Source organism: Monodon monoceros, unplaced genomic scaffold, assembly GCF_005190385.1.
Source record: "Monodon monoceros isolate NGI ecotype Baffin Bay Population unplaced genomic scaffold, NGI_Narwhal_1 Super_Scaffold_16, whole genome shotgun sequence".
Classification (NCBI taxonomy): domain Eukaryota; kingdom Metazoa; phylum Chordata; class Mammalia; order Artiodactyla; family Monodontidae; genus Monodon; species Monodon monoceros.
The window spans coordinates 44734081-44754176 of NW_021703772.1; the positions used below are offsets into that span (position 1 = coordinate 44734081).

The window sequence follows — 20096 nt, forward strand, 5'->3', positions numbered from 1 at the left end:
TCTAAGGCATTTTATGAAAGCTCCTTCAAGTCATGCATGCATTCAGTAACTATCCGCCATACAACCATGGCAAGACACTGCGGGGCATACAAACTTTCATAAGATACTACCTCTACTTTTCCAAGATAGAAAGGGTTTTTACTAAGTGTCTCTCTATCCCTGAGTGACCTGAAAACGTTTTTTTACATTGTGTCACTTCTAGATGATGTTGACAATAGAGCAATGATGGAGACAGCTGACGTATATTGAGCCATTAAGTGCTAGGCATTGTTTGACTTGCTCTATTTGTATTGTATTAAGGCATTTAATCCTCTCAACAACCCTACGAGATGGATTACTAAATATTATTCCCCTTTCATAGATGAGACAATTGAGGCAGAGATTAAGAACCTTGCGAAGGGCACACAATGGATGAACTGGGTTTAGTTAAGCTTTCCAGCTACACTGAGCTCCTGAGGAAGGGGACCAGGGCTTACACGTGTTTTTATCCAACACAGAATCTAATGGCAGTTTTTACGCAGAGCTCCAAAAAGGTTGCCAAAATGCCTTTTTAGGGGGTAGAGAAGTGTGGAGAAATCAGAATCTTTAATCATACAGTAATTCCAAGTCACGATTCAGTCCGAAAAGGGGATACTCCTCGTGGTCTTGCAAGAGCAGTGGCGTACAAATCCGTGCCCGGACCGTTTTCCCAGCCGCCCCAACGCCGAGCCGATTCTAGATACGTGGGTCCGCCCGGGGGCCCCTCAATCTACCTGCAGGTCCGGGGACGGGGGAAGCGCGCCCCAGCCTGAGGTGCTACGGAACTAAGGGGTTCTGAGTCCTCTTACAGCACACGGGCACCAGCTCCCTCCCGCTGGCCCTGCGGTCTCCCGCACGCGCGACCCTTCCCCGAGCCCAGAACCGCCTGCTGGTTTGTCCAGACGCGCCCGACAGTTCTTTCTCTCCATCCCCCGGGGACTCACGCCCCTCAGCTGGGCCTGCAACGCGTGGTGGCCTCTTACTTAGAATCTGCAGAGAACACCGCTCTCCTGAAGTTCAGCTCGCTGCCGCCACAACGAACCACGCGGAGACTCTCCTCCTCCACCATCTTCGCGCAAGCGCAAGGACTCGCTGTCGCCGGCCCCGCCCCGAGCTTCCCCGACGGAAGCCGGTTGATAGGGCGTTTTCCCCAGCCCACAGACCCCATCCTCTCAGGGCTCCTCTAGGCCTCCGTCTCTATGGTAGTTCTCAATGGTAAGACCCAGCGCCTGAGCGGCCATCTTTGGTTTGGGCAACGTCAAATTAGGACATGTGAAAAAACGAAAAAGCGAAACATAGAATGCATTTATATTAGATCCCTCTAAACTTTTATTTAGAAAAGATAAATTTCTCTCCGGACTTGTTAATCTGACTCTAAAGTTTCTTACGCCGGAAGGGAAAGGTGGCCCGAAGTGTGTCAGATGACCGCCAGTCCTTTCCCATATCCCGCCAGGCTTCACCTTTCTCTTAACTTTGATTCAGGAGCTGCGAGATGACGCCAGCGTTTTGCGCCAACAGCATTCCTGGTCGCGCAGTTGAGTTCTTGGTTGGAAAGGAAGCGTTCTCTTTTTGCACAGCTGTTAGCTCCTCTCATTAGCTGTCGCTTTGTTCTGTTCCTCTGAGCAGAGCATACGTTCCTACAGAATCTTCACAGCTCCAAGAGGTTTGCTTTTTCCTTTGGACACCTGGCTCTTACTCCGGGATTCTGGTTTCTATTTCTCTCCCTGGTTCATTGGACCTTCTTGGCCGACCTGACATTGCACTCTACCCTGGCCAAGTTCCAGGGCCGCTGCTCCCTGGTTTGCTACTGTTTTGTGCGTGTTGCCGTGGTTTTAGCTTCCGTAATTAGTCGACCGAAGTCCTGAACTCTGAGAAAGTTTATGCCTCCATCTCCATTCCTTTTTATAAACTTATGTGTGTCATTTTCGTGGCCCCTGTATATTAGCGGGTGCTTATCTTCCTCCCTCCCTCCCTCCCTTCCTTCCTTCCTTCCTTCCACCAATCCCCCCTGTGCTGGCTCTGTAACACTCCTAAGGGTAAAGAGCCAGTGACAGGTTAACTTTAACAAGAACAGGAGATATGCCTTGATTGTGTAGAAAATTACCACATCCCTTCAGTGTTTCTGGAGGCAAATAATTATTGAGAGCCTTCTATATGTGAGACACAATGCAAGACAGACGTGACTGCTGCCCTGTTACCTTCTATGGGAGAGAGACAAAAATGTTTAACAAACGAGATGATCAGAGATTGTGTGCCGAAGAAAATAAAACAGTAATATAAGAGAGAATAGTTTTCTCTGAGGAGGTTTAGGCTTAACCTGATGAATATATATTTGTTAAGGTCGTGTAGGTTAAAAGATGATATTTTAACAATTCAATGTTAATACAAATTTGATATAAAATAATTGAATGCAGAAATAGAATGGTCTCGGTAGATCCTATACCCTATGAGTATCTCTCCACCATTAAAAGTTTGGTGTATATGCTTCCTGATATTTTTCTAGGCATACATACACCTTAACATTATTCTGCAGTGCAATGCAAGGCACCATGTATTCTTTTTTCCCCTCTCTATATGCTTTCACTGCAGTGTATACATATTTTAATCTCCTTTTTGATAACTGCATAGTATTTCATAGAGTAAATGTGCCATAATTGATTGTCATACTCTCAAAGGTGGACATTTAGTCATTTCCATTTTTTAAAAAGTGGCACATAGTGCTACAGGATACATACATTTGTGACAGTGTTGCTGTAGGAGAGATTCCTAGAATAGGTATTGTGGGGTTAAAGGATATTTGCATTTTTAATTTTTTTATTTTTTGTGGTACACGGGCCTCTCACTGTTGTGGCCTCTGCCGTTGCGGAGCACAGGCTCCGGACGCGCAGGCTCAGCGGCCATGGCTCCCGGGCCCAGCCGCTCCGTGGCATGTGGGATCTTCTCGGACCGGAGCACGAACCCGTGTCCCCTGCATCGGCAAGTGGACTCTCAACCACTGCGCCACCAGGGAAGCCCTGCATTTTTTATTTTGAGAGTATGTTTTGTGGAATAGAGATACGTGTTACTGGGAAAACCAAGAGGAATAACTGGCAGCCAAAAAAAGGGAACTATTTAAAATTTTGGGAAAATCCATAAGAGGAGGGAGTATTATAAGAGAGTATGATTTCTTAAGAAGAAATCAGGAGGGAAAAGGACTGATGAAATGGTGTAAGGCAAATGAAGTTGCCTATACATACTGCATCAATGAACAACGATTGAAAGGTAGCAAGGGTGGGGAGTTCACTGTTTAAAATTAAGAGTGTAATGTGGAGTCACTTTTTCAAGAATTGTTAAGTATAATGAATTCTGCTTCTTAAGTCTAATATTTCTTTTCATATACTGGCATTCATATATCATACAACAGTCTTTGTTGATTGGCCTGCAAACACTAAAATAAAAGCAAAATTTTCTAAAGTGTTTGGAGGACTGGAAAGAAGTAATAGAATACTGAGGGTGACAGAGGTGGCTAGATACTCTCTGTACATGGTTTCAGATACTTCCCTAAGCATTTCGTAGAAGAGAGCAAGGGAAGTTTGGTTCATTTATTGAGTTGAGCATCTTTGACAGGTCTTCGGTTCTCTTCAGCTCTCCTCTTTTCTTTCTGCGTCCTCACCAGAATCGTCTTTAAAAGTCCCTTCATGAAAGTACTGACTTTTCGTAGCACACACTTTAAAACTTTTCCAGCCTCTACCTTTATCCAGTTCCAAGGCTGCTTCCATATTTTTAGGTATTTGTTAGTTACAGCAGCACCCCTTTCTTGGGACCAAAGTCTGTTAGTCACAGTTCTCCAGAAAAACATAACCAATAGAATTTATTTATTTGTTTATTAAAAGGAATTGGTGCACTCAATTGGAGGCTGAAAAGTCCTACAATGTGCAGTCTGCAAGTTGGACACCCTGGAAAGCCTGTGGTGTAATTCAGTCTAAGTCTGAAGGCCTGAGAACCAGGGGAGCTGATGGTGTAAATCCAGTCTAAGTACAGGAGAAGAATGACGTACCAGCTGAGCAGTCAGGTAGAGAAGCAACAAATTCTCTATTCCTCTTCCTTTTGTTCTACTTAGGCTATTAATGGGCCCTGAATGATGCCCACCCACACTGGGGAGAGCAATTTGCTTTACTGAGTCCTTATTGAGTCCACAGATTCCAATGCTAATGTCATCCGAAAATACCTTTACAGACAAACCTAGAAATAATGGTTAGCCAAATATCTGGGCACCCTGTGACCCAGTTAAGTTGACACATAAAATTAACTATCACACTGGGCAACTACTAATCTGTTCTCTGTCCCTATAGTTTGCCTTTTCCAGAAAGTTGTATAAATGGTATTATATAGCATGTAACCTTTTGGATCTAGCTTCTTTCACTTAGCGTAATGTATTTGAAATTCATGTTGTATAGATCATTGGTTTTCTCGTTTTTATTGCTGGGTGGTATTCTGTTATATGGATATTCCGCAATTTGTTTATTTGTTGAAGGATGTTTAGTTTTTTTCCCCAGTTTTGGAACTTATGAATAATACTGTTTAAACAGTAATTTGTAGGTTTTTGTGGGAACATAAGCTTTCATTTCTCTAGGATAAATACCAATAAGTGGGATTGCTGGGTCAAATAATATGTTTAAATTTTTAAGAGACTGCCAGACTGTTTTTCCAGTTTTGTACCATTTTGCATTCTAATCAGTAAATTTTGAAAGTTTTAGTTGCTTCACACCCTTGTCAGCACTTGGTGTTGTCAGTATTTTTAATTTTACCCACTGTAATAAGTTTATAGTGGGATTTCATTGTTTTAATTTTTATTTCACTAATGACTAACAGTGTTGGGCATCTTTTCATGTGTTCATTTCCTATCTGTATATCTTCTTTGGTGCAATGTCTTCAAATATTTTATCCATTGTTTTCTTGGTTGGTTGTTTTCTTATTGTTGAGTTGGAGATTTCTTTATATATTTTGGACACAATTTCTTTGTCAGATATGTGAATTATAAATATTTTCTCCTAGATTGTGGCTTGTCTTTTCATTCTTCTAATAGTGTTTTTCACAGAACTGAAGTCTTAAATTTTGATGAAGTACAGTTATCACTTTTTTTCTTTTATGGATCGTGCTTTTGTTATTGTATCTAAAAACACTTTATGTATTCCAAGTTTATGAAAATATTCTCCTATGTTTTATATGAAGAGTTTTATACAGTTGACTCTTGAACAACACAGGTTTGAACTGTGGGTCCACTTATATGCAGACGTTTTTCAATAAATATGTTGGAAAATTTTTTGGAGGTTTGTGACAATTTGAAAAAATTCACAGATGCCCTGAATTGCCTAAAAATATCGAAAAAATTAAGAGAAAGTTAGGTATGTCAGGAATGCATAAAACGTATGTAGATATACATTTAATAAAAATATATGTTAATTGATTATTTTGTTATTGGTAAGGCTTCTGGTCAATGGTAAGCTAGGAAGGGAGAAGGAGGGTGTTCGTGAAGACTGGAAACATGGATAGTATTATTTTGTTTTGTACAGATTGAGGGTGTAATATAATTGGGAAGTAACACTGCAAAAGAGAACTTACGGTTTTCTTTGGTGGTAATTTTTTTCTCAGATTATTAAAATGATAACTCAAAAATTAAAAATTGTTATTGAACTTTCAGATTTCAATCTGAGAGGCTAGGCAATAAGGCATAGCTTCATAAAGCTAAAAGAAGTTCCACAATTTAATGACAACTGTGCAAAATAAGCCATTAAGTAGACTCGCAAGTCCTACCAACATAAAAATCAACTCATACAAAACACTATACTTTTAAGTACCTGGCCTTAATAAATATTTTATGCTAGTTGTATCCCCAAGGATATTCTAGCTATTCATACCAACCTTTTACTAAATTCTCCTTAATATATATAAAGCTGTAGTTAACGTTAGCTACACATAGGAACCACCTGGTGTGCTTTAGAAAATAATGAAACCTGGTCCGGTCCTATCTTCAGAAATTCTGACGTAATTGGTCTGCAATGTAACCTGGACATCAGTTTTTTGTTTTTTTTTTAAATTGTGGTGAAAAACACATAACAAATTTTTTTATTAGTGACATTTAGTACATTCACAATGTTGTGCAACCACCACGCTATCTAGTTCCAGGACATTTTCATCACCCCAAAGGAAATCGTTTACCATTAAGTATTTACTTCTCCCTCCATCCCCACAATTATTAGTGGATAGATATAAAACTGATCTTTGTGTGTTGATCTTGTATCCTGCAACTTTGCTGAATTCATTTACTAGCTCTAATAGTTTTCTGTTTTGTATTCTTTAGGGTTTTTTATATGTCAGATCATGTCAGCTGTGAATAGATACTTCTTTTCCAATTTGGATGCCTTTTATTTCTTTCTTTTCTTTTTTGTTTTTTTGCCTAATTGATCTGGGTAGAACTTCCAGTACACTGGTGAATAGCAGTGGTAAAAGCAGGCATACTCGTCTTATTCCTGATCTTGGGAGGAGAGTGTTCAATCTTTCACTATTAAGTATGATGTTAGCTGTGAATTTTTCATATGTCCCCTTTATCATGTTGAGGAAATTCCCTTCTCTTCCTAGTTTTCTGAGTGTTTTAATCGTGAAAGGATGTTGTATTTTGTCAAGTGACTTTTCTGTGTCAGTTGAGATGGTTGTATGGGATTTTTCATGTAGGCTGGACTGCATTCATCTGAAGGCTTGTCTTGACTGGACATCCAAAATGGCGCACTTATGGTCGGAAGTCGATGCTGACTGTTTGCTGCAAGCTTACTTGGGGTTATCAACCAGGGCACCGAAACCTGGCGTCTCTGACATAGCAGTCTTAGGGTAGTTGGAATTGTTTTTTTTTTTTTTTTTTGGTACGCGGGCCTCTCACTGTTGTGGCCTCTCCCGTTGCGGAGCACGGGCTCCGGACGCGCAGGCTCAGCGGCCATGGCTCACGGGCCCAGCCGCTCCGCGGCATGTGGGATCTTCCCGGACCGGGGCACGAACCCGTGTCCCCTGCATCGGCAGGCGGACTCTCAACCACTGCGCCACCAGGGAAGCCCAGGGTAGTTGGAATTTTTACGTGGTGGCTGACATTCCTCAGAGAGTGTCTTGTGGTCTAGTGTCAAAAGTCATATAGGGTCCCTTCTGGTCTATCACAGTAGTCACAATTCTGGTCTAGCTTGTATGGAACTTGGAAATCATTACTCTCACACTCACAACAAGAAAAAAGAAAGAAAAAAACAACTGAAAATTAACAATTCTTAGGTCCATCAAATAATTGAGGTCACAAGGAAAAGCACTGCCCCTGCTCCCCAAACTGGAGACAGGCAGATAGAATCACAGCATATCAGAGCAGATGCCCAAGTGCAGAGTGTCATTGCTGGAGCAGTACTTGGGAAAGAAAACTTAAGCTATAATTGACAAATTATTGGAGGCTCAGTGTGGACAACTTTGATAGTTAAAAATTCCAAGGGGGCCTAGCTGCATGAGTGTCCCCACACTTTCATATGTTTTATCTCCAGGAACCCTGCCAGGTTCTCACAGTGTAGACGGGAAGATATTTACCAAGGATGAACCTACATTGTCACATCATAATCACGCAAGGTCCTAGCTTACCTAAGGGTTCACTCTTAGTGTTGTACATTCTGTGGGCTTGAACAAACATATAATGACATATATCCAGCATTATAATATCATACAGAATATTTTCACTGCCCTAAAAATCCTCTGTGCTCTTGACTATTCATTTTTCCTCTTCAACTCCCACTCCTGGAAACCACTGATTTTCTTATTGTCTCCATCCCTAGTTTTGCCTTTTCTAGGATGTTATATAGTTGCAATCATACAATATGTAGCCTTTTCAGATTGGCTTCTTTCACTTAGTGATATTCGTGTAAGTTTCCTTCATGTCTTTTCATGGCATGATAGCTCATTTCTTTTTAGTGCTGAATAATAATATTCCATTATCTGGATATACCACAGTTTATTTATTCATTCACTTGATGAGGATGTGACATCTTGTTTGCATTGAAGTTTTGGCAGTTATGAATAAAGCTGCTATTACATCCATGTATAGGTTTCTGTGTAGATGTTAAGTTTCCAACTGCTTTGGGTAAATACCAGGGAGTGCTATTACTGGATTGTATGGTAAGAGTATGTTTAATTTTGTAAGAAACCTCCAAATTGTTTCGAAAGGGGCTATACTAACTTGCAACCATACCAGCAATGTATGAGAATTCCTGTTGCTCCACATCCTTGCCAGAATTTTTTGTTGTCAGTGTTCTGGATTTTGGCCATTCTGATAGGTGTGTAATTTTATCTTTTTAATAACACATTTTGCTTCCTAAGTCAACAAACATTGAATAGTTACTATAAGACAATGTCCTGGTTCCTGGGGATATAAAGATGAGTTAAGACATGGTACATGGTACATCAGAGAGGATCTTATATTGAGGAATATGGACACAAAAGTGATCGTTATGTTATGGTGTAAACAAGTGCAAATTGATTAGGTATATACATGGTGATGTGGGTTTACAGAAGGCCCCCTAACCTGGCCTGCATTTTTGAAGGAGGTGATGATTACCTAATTCTTAAAGGATGAATAGAAGTAAGCCATGTAAAGAGATTCTGAAAAGGACATTCCAGGCAGAATGGACAGCATAAACAAAGACCCCAAGTTTTCCCCGTGATTTCTCACATGTGAAGATTCAGGAGATTTGAATCTCCCTGCCTGGAGATCTTTTACTCTTCATGGTGCTCTGTAATTGTGTTTTAAAGAACAAATCAGTGTAGCATCCAATAATATATAATATAAAAAATTTTCTATTTTTTCTTTTGATTTTTACATGAACAATTTGAATCAAAGTGACCCACCGCTGGAGTTTTTATTTTTACCTGGACATCTAAGTGTCACCTAGCAATTGTCCTAGTCCTTCATTCCTTTGCCTGCCTCTGGTCCTCCCCAATACACACTACATTACACTTTGCTTTGAAAGGGGCCTATGAGCCTAAATTTCTTCTCCTTTCTTCTTTGTTAAAATTCTTTTCCTCCCCTGCAATGCACACCCCTCCTCTCAGAACAGATCTCAGTAAAATATTAGGAAGAAGGTTTCACATCTCCTTGGGCCCAGTCATCCTCCTTTTTAATATTTATTTATTAATTTTTTCCCTCTGGGGTGATTTACTGGTTGACTTTGATTTCAGGGCTCTGTAACCTCAAATTATTACCTACTCAGAGTGAGGGATTAAAGGATCTGAGCTGTTAGATTATTCCCAATTTGGGAAATAAATTATTTTTGTATAAACTCATAGACATTCATGTGGCAGAGAGATTATATCTACAGTGGGAAATAAAAGCATGATATTTTGAATCAATGATTCCCTATGACCCATAGGCTAAAATCTAGGCTTCTGGATCTGGCAATGAAGGGCTGACACAAATTGTCCTAACTTTTTCTTATCTAGCTTATTTTTCTCACCTCTGTGAACCTCACTGTGGGTGTGGTCCGCCTAGCATTCCATGATGATTCTAGATCTTTACCTTTATTTAATGTTGCTTCTACCTGAAATGCCCTCTTATTTTCATTCTGAATATCTAAATCCTTTCCAAGAGCTTCAAACCTTCTCAATTCTCTTCCATGAACATTCTCATTTACCTTCCTAGTTTCCAGTCAGAGCACTTAAACTTTTCTTTACCACTTATTGCGATTTAATTGTATAATAGCTTGAGTTGTCTCCTGTTAGTATTGATTTGTCTGTGTTTTCGTGTTTACAGATGTATGCTCTTTGAGGGCAAGATGATATATTGGTCTTCAAGGTATCATAATGCAATGTTTCCTGCATTGTGGGTTCCTAATTACCATTTACTGGTTGATGATTTATTAGTATGTAAATTATCTGGGAACAGACCCTATATTCCTAAAGTATTTAATAGTATTTGCATGCCAGACATCTGAGCTGATGATGACGACTTCAGAACTAGGTATGAAAACCATTATTTAAAAAAAACTACGACTGCAAAAATACAGATATACCACATGGTGGCACCAAAGGTGCATCATTATTTTTGTAGGTTTTGTGTTATATTGTACTTCAGTCTACCAGAAATTATAATTATCGTATTAGCACATTGAAAAATATTTTAAAATATCTAACTAATAATTAAACTTAGTAGAGCGTTATAGAATGAGAATTTCTTAGTGTAGAAACATTTAAAAAGATCTTTGCATCTTTACTTGTCTGTTTTTACAAAAGATGTCTTTAAGTTCTAGAACTCCTATATATTGTTTTGGAATCAGATTCCTCTTCCTTCACTGTCTTATCCCTCTATACTCTAAAAATTTCATGAGCATTAGAAGCTGTTCTTTGACATTTGGGTTTTGAGATGGGGGTCATTGGTGGCTCACAGATTATTATGTTGTGTAGAATGTGGACCTAATCAAATTCCAGCTGTTAATGGTATGTGTAGTTCTTTTGCAGACAGGCTTCTTAAGCATGTTGCCTAAGTTTAATTTCCATGTGTAAAGTCATACTTAAAGTATGTAAACTGAAACAGATGTTAGTACTCTGAGAATGCATTTGGTGCATAAAGGAACAGTTCCCTAGCCTCTTATTCCATCCCCATTTTATTTTGAAAGCCCTTTGAATAGAAAAGGGCCTCTGGAGAGCCATCTAGTATCTTTGACCCCATTAGTGAGTAGCAGTTTATTACTGGGAAACAGTTGCCCAAAGAAATGTTGGATTTTGCTTTAAAATCCTTCCTTGATAACCATATGATTTTCTTTCCTTCCCTATAAGCTTTGTTTATTCTTTAATTAGCAAGCTGTTCACTCTGATGATACAAGTTTTCTTAAAACCAAACTAAATCTCACTGATATTATCATTTAATAATAACTTATTTTCCTAAAGATTAGCAGTAATAAAGGCAGATTTTTATGTAACGCCTATGTACCTTCTCAGGTATCAGATATTTAAATACTGTATTTGAAAGTATTCTAATATCTGATTTATGTTGATGATAGTTTATAGAGTTCTAACCACACAGAATTTGTGCTTCCAATAGTTTTCCCAAAAAAGGTAGAGTTATTATTAGTTATTAACTACTTTCTTTTTCTTTATATCTTCTTCTTTCCCCCTCCCCCCTTTTTCTCTTTTCAAAGATATTTGTTAAGGGCCTACCTCAGGTTCTGTGCTATGCTCAGAAAGGATTAAGAAAGATCCTCATCTTAAGGAACTTTCAATGTAACTTAGGAAAGAAGCACAAATTAAAAATTTCTGACAGTGCAGGACAGCCAACCCATAATCTAGGGGAACTAAAGAAAACTTTATAGAAGAGAAGTTATCGGAGGTAAGTGTTGAATGATAGAGGGGAATTTCTCTAGGCCGTGAAGGGAACAACAAGTTTTTGAGGCAGCAGAATGGATTAGCACTAGTGTGATGGGTTTGTGGAACATAAGGACTCTAGTTTAATTTTCTTACAGATACATGGAAGGAGTAACTAGGTAGCGAGAAAGAATTGATAGAAAGGGAAATTCCCTGGCAGTCCAGTGGTTAAGACTCCATGCTTCCACTGCTGGGGGCCTGGGTTCAATCCTTGGCTGGGGAACTAAGACCCCACAAGCTGCATGGCGCTATCAAACAAAAAAACAAAAAAGAAAATGCCCAGCAAAAGTGCCCGCACTACCTTGTGCTCCGGCCTACCCCCCGCAAAAAAAAGAATTGAAAGAAAGGGTGAGACCAGATTTAGTTTTGTCTAAAGGTTTGGAAATATAAATACAAAATCTTTTTTTAATTAAAAATTAGAGATTATAGTTTTAAAGTTTTGATATATGTTTTGATTTATGAAAAAGTTTTGATTCATGTTATTTCAAGGTGATAATACATGACCTTTTTTCCTTCATAGTAAAAACTTAATAGGTATCATAACAGCTGATGTTCTTAAGTTAGTGAGTTACCTTCTACATGTATCAGTAAAATATATCAGTGACTAAAAATTTATGCAGTTCCATGTATATTCACATATTTTTGTCTTGTTAAATAAACATAAAAGTGTCCTTGAATTTGTCAGTATATTTAACTGTTCAAGGCCATAGGTATTTAGCTTCTAGATTAAGAAGCAAAGCTTTAGTGAAAAATGTGTATTATGCATTTGTATAATTATAATACATATGTATAATTATAATGCTGTGTTGGTAATTAATTGATAATTTGGCCTTTATTAATGGTCAACTTAGATGGCTAAATGATAGCTCTAGTATATATTAAATGTAACAGAAATAACTTAATTATCTGTAGTATTTTCCTCACAAAACCAAATTCAAAATGCATGTGGAGAAACTTGCATTCAAAAAATATATTCTATGTTATTTTGTCTAGCTAGCTTTTAGAATCATTGGTGGAAGTGTTTCAGGAGCTCTGTTTTTTCAATACATAATGCTATTTTTCTATCTTATAAAAATAAATTTTCCTACTTCTGGTTTTAGTATTTGTTTTATTCTCATATATACATCTTTTGGTCCTGCCACTATAGTCTTAGTTACATGGAAAGAAATGATGTTATTTGTTGGAATATATGTTATTTGTTGGGATGTATGTGGATATTGGAAGTTTGCCCTGAAAGTATTTTATATATACTATTTTTCTATTGGATCAGAATAAAACATACTTCTAATTTAAGAGAGAAGCATTCATATTGCTCTCTTACATTTAATGACTGATATTGAGCCCACTCTTTTTCTTATCCTGAATTATAATTCTAAAATAAATAGATTCTAAGTGCTCTATTTTCCATCTTAAAGTTTCCATCAAACTATGGTTAGGGATTGAATAGAAAACTATTATGACATTCTTTAAGTTTTCTAGTCTGTTTGAGAGGTCATAAATAATAGTAAAGCTTCAGTAATTTCACTTATGGAAGTCACTTGAAAAAATAATTGTCTAATAATTTAGTCATAAATAAATTATCTTATAAAGCGTTGTTATAAAGATTGTATTTTTATTTTAACATTAAAACAATTCTATTTTTAGGGTGAAGTGAATAGTTTTTTTTTGTTTTTTTTTTGTTTTTTTTTTTTGCAGTATGCGAGCCTCTCACTGTTGTGGCCTCTCCCGTTGCGGAGCACAGGCTCCGAACACACAGGCTCAGCGGCCATGGCTCACGGGCCCAGCCGCTCCGCGGCATGAGGGATCTTCCCGGACTGGGGCATGAATCTGTGTCCCCTGCATCGGCAGGCGGACGCTCAACCACTGCGCCACCAGGGAAGCCCTGAAGTGAATAGTTTTTAAAGGAATTAAGTGGTAGTTTTAATCTGAAGTTTTCCATTTACTTAAGGTTTCCCACTCTGCCTCCAAATTAGAAGTAGAATCTAACTCTCATTTCCAGATCTTCTCAAAGTATTAAGGAGAAACTAAAGATAATTTCCTTGTTTCACTAACCCCTTACACAATATTATAAGATGAACAGTGCTAATTGAGCAATTAGACTTGCATTTCTGATTGACTAGGGCATATGTCTTGGCATTGAGTGGATATATAAAAAATCAATAAAATGTAAGGGTATTTCTGTAATTCTGTGAGCAGAATCTATCCTGTGTCATTTTGTGAGTAATTTTCTGATGAAAAAGGAAATACTCGTGACTTTCAGAAAGAAGTTTCACTAAATGAGAATAAATGCCATGAAGTGAAAATTTTATAAGCACAACTTCAAATAAGAGAATGGATTCATGCTGATTTTCAAGTGAAGGACTGTAGTCATAAAAATTAAACTTGTAAATACTCAGACCATGGACACCCTCAGTTATTTCACTTTCCTTTGACTGTTTCCAAGCTGGGCTTCTACAACCAAAGTCAGGAGGACCAGTTGAGTAAACAATCCAGTTCATTACATCAAAACATCTGATAGGGCTTCCCTGGTGGCGCAGTGGTTGAGAGTCCGCCTGCCAATGCAGGGGACACAGGTTCGTGCCCCGGTCTGGGAAGATCCCAAATGCCGCAGAGTGGCTGGGCCCGTGAGCTATGGCCGCTGAGCCTGCGCGTCAGGAGCCTGTGCTCTGCAACAGGAGAGGCCACAACAGTGAGAAGCCCGCGTACCGCAAAAAAAAAAAAAAAAAAAAAAAAAATCTGATAGATTTACAAATATTCCTGGATAACTCAGGATAATGCGGTTAAATGATTGTGTCTGGATTTATATGGAGTGCCTTTCATCACTATATTCCACTGTGGGTCTACCTGAGGTCAAGGGAATAGTAGAGGTGGTGATTGTGTCTTGTATCGCTTCTATCCAGTGTTTAGAAAGATGATTTAAAGTAAGGCTAATGGTAAAAAGATAAATTAGTATATCTGAATCATAGTATTTTAATTTTTATTATATTCCACTATCTTTATTGATATAAAAATTCCTATTTATTTTTGAGATATAATTGACATATAACATTGTGTAAATTTGAGATGTACAGTGTGATTAGATACATTTATATTATATTCCAATTTAAAGAATGACTATTAAAAGTCACAATCGTCACTGAATTTTATACTCTGGGTTGCTTTCCTTTTTATGATTTATATCCTGTGTTCTTCAGACCAGTATTAAGAATTAATAACCACAGAATTTTTTTTAAAAAACAGCTTCTTTGAGGTATAATTGACAAATAAAGTGTACATATTTAAGGTATACAACTTGATGTTTTGATAGTCACACATGTTTTTTAAGAGTCAGATTTGAATGAAGTATGTCAAATCTATTTACATAGCAATGCTATGTACTTTCTTTTGACATCACACCATCTGAGAGGCAAAAAGCAAAACTGTGTACATGTCCAGGCACTATAGTTTATACAATGGGCAGCATGTGAATGTCTGTGAGATTGAATTAATTTTCCTTTAGCTTCAGCTTCAGCTATAGCCTCTTATTTCAGATAAGTATTACTATTATTTTTACTCAGATTTGTATTCACTTACCTTTGTCCTTCACTCAGAAAGAATATTGGCATTCTCACTTGAAATGAGTCCCTTGTGCTAAATAATTGGCTAAATAATATAGCACATCTTTTTACAATCCCAGACATTAGAGTGGATTGCATCTTGATCTGTAAATTAAGCACATGAATCTGGGTCAAGGGTGGCCAGGTAAACAGAACCAGTCAACCCAATCTTGGTTTGAATAGCCTTAAGTAACACACTCTACTTTCACCATCCAAAATACTGTGTCCATCCTCAGTGAAAGATCTTTAAGCTGCCATAACAAGATTTGGAGTTTAAGTTGCTATTATTGGAAAGGCAACTATAATATTTTTCTTTTCCCAGAAAATGAAAAACAGAGAAACTCTCATTTCCTCACTATATGTCTTAAAGCAAAAGAAAATGGAGCCTGCCTTTGTTCAGTACAGTAGTGTCAGTAAAGAAGTGTAGTGTTGCTGTAGTATTCCTGCAAGTTAATTTATTTGTTGCTTTAGGAAGAGATTCTGTTTCCATTAAAATTATGTCTCTGGGTAGGTGATTCATAAGCAGAGGACCTGGAAATGGAATCAGTCTCTTGAGCCTGTTTACATTGTTAATCATGCACAGCTGCTGAGTTGATGGAGGATTTTGGACTTTTCAAAGGTAGAAAAAATCTTATACTTTTCAGTTAAAATGTTAGATAATGGTCACATTTAACCAATATCAAGTAACATAATAGCTTAGAATACTGGAGAAGGTGGATATCCCTTTCCATGTGTGGTGAACCTCTTTTTAGGTATTTTGAACTTGGCTTTTAGCACATTTCAAAAACCTTTCCTTTGATAAAAAACAGCTGTAGCTATGTTTTGAGTGATATAAACATTCCCCTCCACCTCATCCTTATTCTTACACTTTCCAGGCTCAAGGCAAAGGATTTAAAAACTTTTCAGTTTCTTCTTATCATGCATTTCCTAAAATTATTTGTGTTTTTAACTAAATAAAACTTTATAAGAACCTTTTACAGAGATGGAGTTTGAATGCTTACTTGAAGCAAATAACCTAAAAATGGTTGAAACACTGTACCATTTTCTTGAAAATTTAGCGTAATCTTAAAACATCCTCCTATGGTATAGCCATTAACAAGCTTTCAGATGTGTATTTTTTGCTGGGGAAGAACTTGGCCAGCACAGACAAGACAAATTAATACATGTTCAATAGATATTTGGCTTGAAATAGGCAAACTAATTATAATTCTTTTCTCTTTGAGTTTACAGGAAGTGATCCAGTTTCTTCAACCCCTATAAATTATAGCTCCATCTTTCTCACTTTTGTGATGACTTGTCTATGGGCTCTTTGAATAATGTTAAGATCTTGCATCATCATTCATGAATTTCCCACACTTGAGAAGCTGTATTCACAAATTAATAGCTTTTTTTGGCATCTTGTATTGGAATAACATCATGTACAAGTGGCTTTTAATATATAAGTAATCCAGGCTAAACTAACTTTCAAGCAGTTTTCCTAGTTACATGGCTAGAGGTCAGAGCTGGGTCAATCATGTTTAATTACCGAACTTTTTTTGTACTGAAATTTTCTTCTAAGACCTCAAGGAGTGCATTTTCCTGTGGAGCTTAAGCAGGGGGACGAACTTGATTTTAGACTAAGGAGAAGTGCAAGGATAAGATTATAATTTGTGGCAGGAAATATGCACTAAAACTAATTTTTTAGATTTTAGCAATATATGCTTTTTTTTTAATATATGCTTTTTTGATGGTCTTGGATATTTCTGAACATAGCTATTAGTAGTGTCTGAGATGGAATTATCTCAGTGATGAAGTCTACCACCTCTTCATTTTATTTGTGAAATACATAGTTACCAAAAAACACAGTACTTTAGAAGAAATATATCTTAAAAAGCATTAAATCCATGTTTTTAGAAACATAGCTTAAAAATTAAGGTGAGATTGAAATTAAAATTGGCAATTTCCAACACATTTTGATAATGGATTTTATTTATTACTTTGAACTTATTTCTTTAGTCATTCATTTATTAAAAGATATAATGTTAGCACTTGAAAATATGAAAATTGATTACTGTTTGTGAATAGCTTTGGTCTTAGCTGAAATAAGTTATCTGCATATTTCCTTTAATCATTTTATGATGTGGTTGCAAATACTCTAGAAAGAGCTAAGCTATTCATATTCATTGCTTTGAAAATAAATTAAGAATTTCAAATGATGCAACAGATTAATTCATTAGTCCAAAAAATAGTTCCTAAAGGACCATAAATGTTGACTAAGTTTTGACAGTGGTTTTAAAAGTTATCAGAAAAACCTTGGGACAACAGAGATTTTTGACTGAAATGCACTATAATTCTATATTAGATTCATGCTTATGGATACCCAGATGGTTTTACATGCATTTTCCACTGTGAGCATGAAATAAATTGTGTGCAAGAGTTTGTCTTTTTTAATTTAGCACGGTATTACGTTATATACCTCTGCTTCATATTTTCACAAAGTTCTTTTGGGTCTCTATTTCCTGCATGCCTCCCCAGTGGCCAATAAGTACAATGTTCTATACAATGCAGTAAACTTAAATTCTGTGACACTAAGCTTTGTTAAAGGGTAATTTAATTGCAAATGGATATCCTATGTCATTGTTTTTGTGTGTGTGTGCTTTTTATTTTCACTCAATTAATTTGAATATTTTCCAGTTAGTAATAAATATATTGATAAAAATGGCTAATATTTATAGGGAACCTCCTATATGCCAGCAAAGTACTTTTACTGGATTATCTGATTTATTTCTCACAGCTAACCTATAAAGTTAATAACCTATACAGTTACTGTCATTGTGTAGACAAGAAAACTGAGATACACTGATATTAAATAATTCATCCAAAATTATATACTTAGCAAATGGCAGAACCAGTATTTGTATCCAGTCTGTCTCTAGAGCCCTTGCTTAGCCTCTCTTAATAGGAAAAAATTAGAAGGATGTAAATATGTGGTAATGAAATTACTGTGAACCACCTGTCTTCTTATGCACAAAACAAACAAGAAAAGCAAGTGTATTTGGCTTAAAATAAAATATTTTGTAAAAAGCAGAACACCCAAGTTCCACATTTTTTTAAGAATTTCTTTTGAATAAAAAAGGCAATATGTGCATATAAATGAAAAACCAGACATTTAACCAAAGAAAAATACGAAGAATACCTATAGACAATCTGACACTATTGACATAAATACTATATCTCTTTAGATACCTTACAAATATACATTTTGTATATTATTGATTTTTTACAAATATAGAACCTTGCCATGTATGTTTTATAATTTGCAGTGTTTTCTCCAACAATTCATTATGTCAGAACACCTCAGACTCATATGTATACTTGGATAACTTAGGATAATGTGGTTAATTGATTGTGTTACGTGGCTACATGCCACTGTGGAATTATCTTTTCTACATGAGATCAAGGGAATAGTACAGATGGTGATTGTATTTTATATGGCAGATAATTAGATAGATTTTTACCCCTAATATACCTCTATTGACTAATTAGGCTGTTTCAACTTTATTATAGCAAAAAGTGTGATTAATTACTAAAATGATATATATCTGAAAACATCTGAAAAAAGTTCAAAATATTATACCTAAAGTGTTATAAAAAGTTATAATAAACACATACACTATTTGGGGATATTTATTTTAGTCCAAAGAGTTCTTTTACCCAAATCATTGTGTCTACTAGCTTGCTTTCAGTCTTGCTTTTGAAACTGTATGCTAATTATAGGGCTTGTATCCATTAGACATAGCTGTGGAGAAGGAGAAAAAAATGAATCATATTATCCATGAAGCCAATGATTCTCAACCTTGACTGTATACTGGTTTTACATGGAGAGCTTTGAAAATGCTAATGACAGAGACTCTGATTTAATTATTCTGGGCTGTAGCCTGGACAACATGTTTTTAAAAGCTCTGCAGGTACTGATAATATTAAATATTGGTGAGATTGAGGAGCAACTGGAAATCTCATACAATGCAGGTGGGCAGGTATAATGGTACAACTGCTTTGGAAAACAGTATATTTCTTATAAAGTTAAACATATACCTGCCACATGACCCAGCAGTTCCACTTGTAGGTGTTTATTTAGAGAAATGAAAATGTATGATTACACTAAGATTTGTACAGCCAAGGCTGAGGACCACTGATATAAGTGGATTAGAGTAAGAGCAAATTGTGTTGTGCAAAGTTTGGGCCTGGACACATGTGGAGAATTAGAAAACAGTGTCCTAATACCACCTTGAATTAAATTTATCAAGTTTCACCTTTATCTTCATCTCCAAGTGTACTGATGTGGAGATTGAGATCCATGGGAGCCAAGTGTCTATGTTCAAACAATCATAATGATAGAACTAGGGCTAAAACGCTGAGAAAAGATAAGGCTTTTCTCTTGGTTTGCCTTGGATACTACCCTGGTGGCACTCTCTCTATTCTCCCTTTTTTTTTTTTTTTGCGTTACACGGGCCTCTCACTGTTGTGGTCTCTCCCATTGCGGAGCACAGGCTCCGGACACGCAGGCTCAGCGGCCATGACTCACGGGACCAGCCGCTCCTTGGCATGTGGGATCTTCCCAGACCCGGGCATGAACCCGTGTCCCCTGCATCGGCAGGCTGACTCTCAACCACTGCGTCACCAGGGAAGCCCTATTCTCCCTTTTTGGTGGCTTTGCAAAAACTTGGCTTGTCAGAAGGAGCATGCCTGTTCAATGTAAGAAGAACAAGGTCTCTTACTGGCACCTGTTATTTTGCTAACAACTAATACCTTATCTGAGCTCCAGAGGCTCCCCTCTTCTTCAAACATTTCTTCAACCATGAAGCCCCCATTGTTACATAGTCCACTTGAAGTTTATCTTGACCCTATACCACTTGACAATGAATACAAGGGCAGGGTTCCTTTCTTGGGTACGTTACACGATGAATCTAGCTGTGCTCACCCCAGGTACTCTACTCTGTGGGATTATACGCACTTTGGGTATCGTGTGCAATCTGCTGTTTTCTCCACTTGTAAGTTTTGTTTTTCATAAACCTCACTTTATACTTATACAAT

At 37.1% G+C, this 20096-nt stretch overlaps 2 protein-coding genes across 2 annotated transcripts in view; one reads left to right on the forward strand and one right to left on the reverse strand.

The window, feature by feature from the left end:
• The window catches only part of WDR75 (WD repeat domain 75), a 42608-nt gene extending 41514 nt beyond the window's left edge, over nucleotides 1-1094 (reverse strand). The window contains exon 1 of the mRNA XM_029225818.1: nucleotides 1002-1094. Within this exon, the coding sequence (XP_029081651.1) occupies nucleotides 1002-1087 (86 nt within the window). The 5' untranslated portion in view covers nucleotides 1088-1094. The remainder of the gene's footprint in view (nucleotides 1-1001) is intronic.
• Nucleotides 1095-1546: 452 nt separating this feature from the next.
• COL5A2 (collagen type V alpha 2 chain) overlaps nucleotides 1547-20096 on the forward strand; it is a 366641-nt gene continuing 348091 nt past the window's right edge. The window contains exons 1-2 of the mRNA XM_029225091.1: nucleotides 1547-1681; nucleotides 3891-4069. The gene's annotated coding sequence lies outside the window, so the exon portion shown is untranslated. The remainder of the gene's footprint in view (nucleotides 1682-3890; nucleotides 4070-20096) is intronic.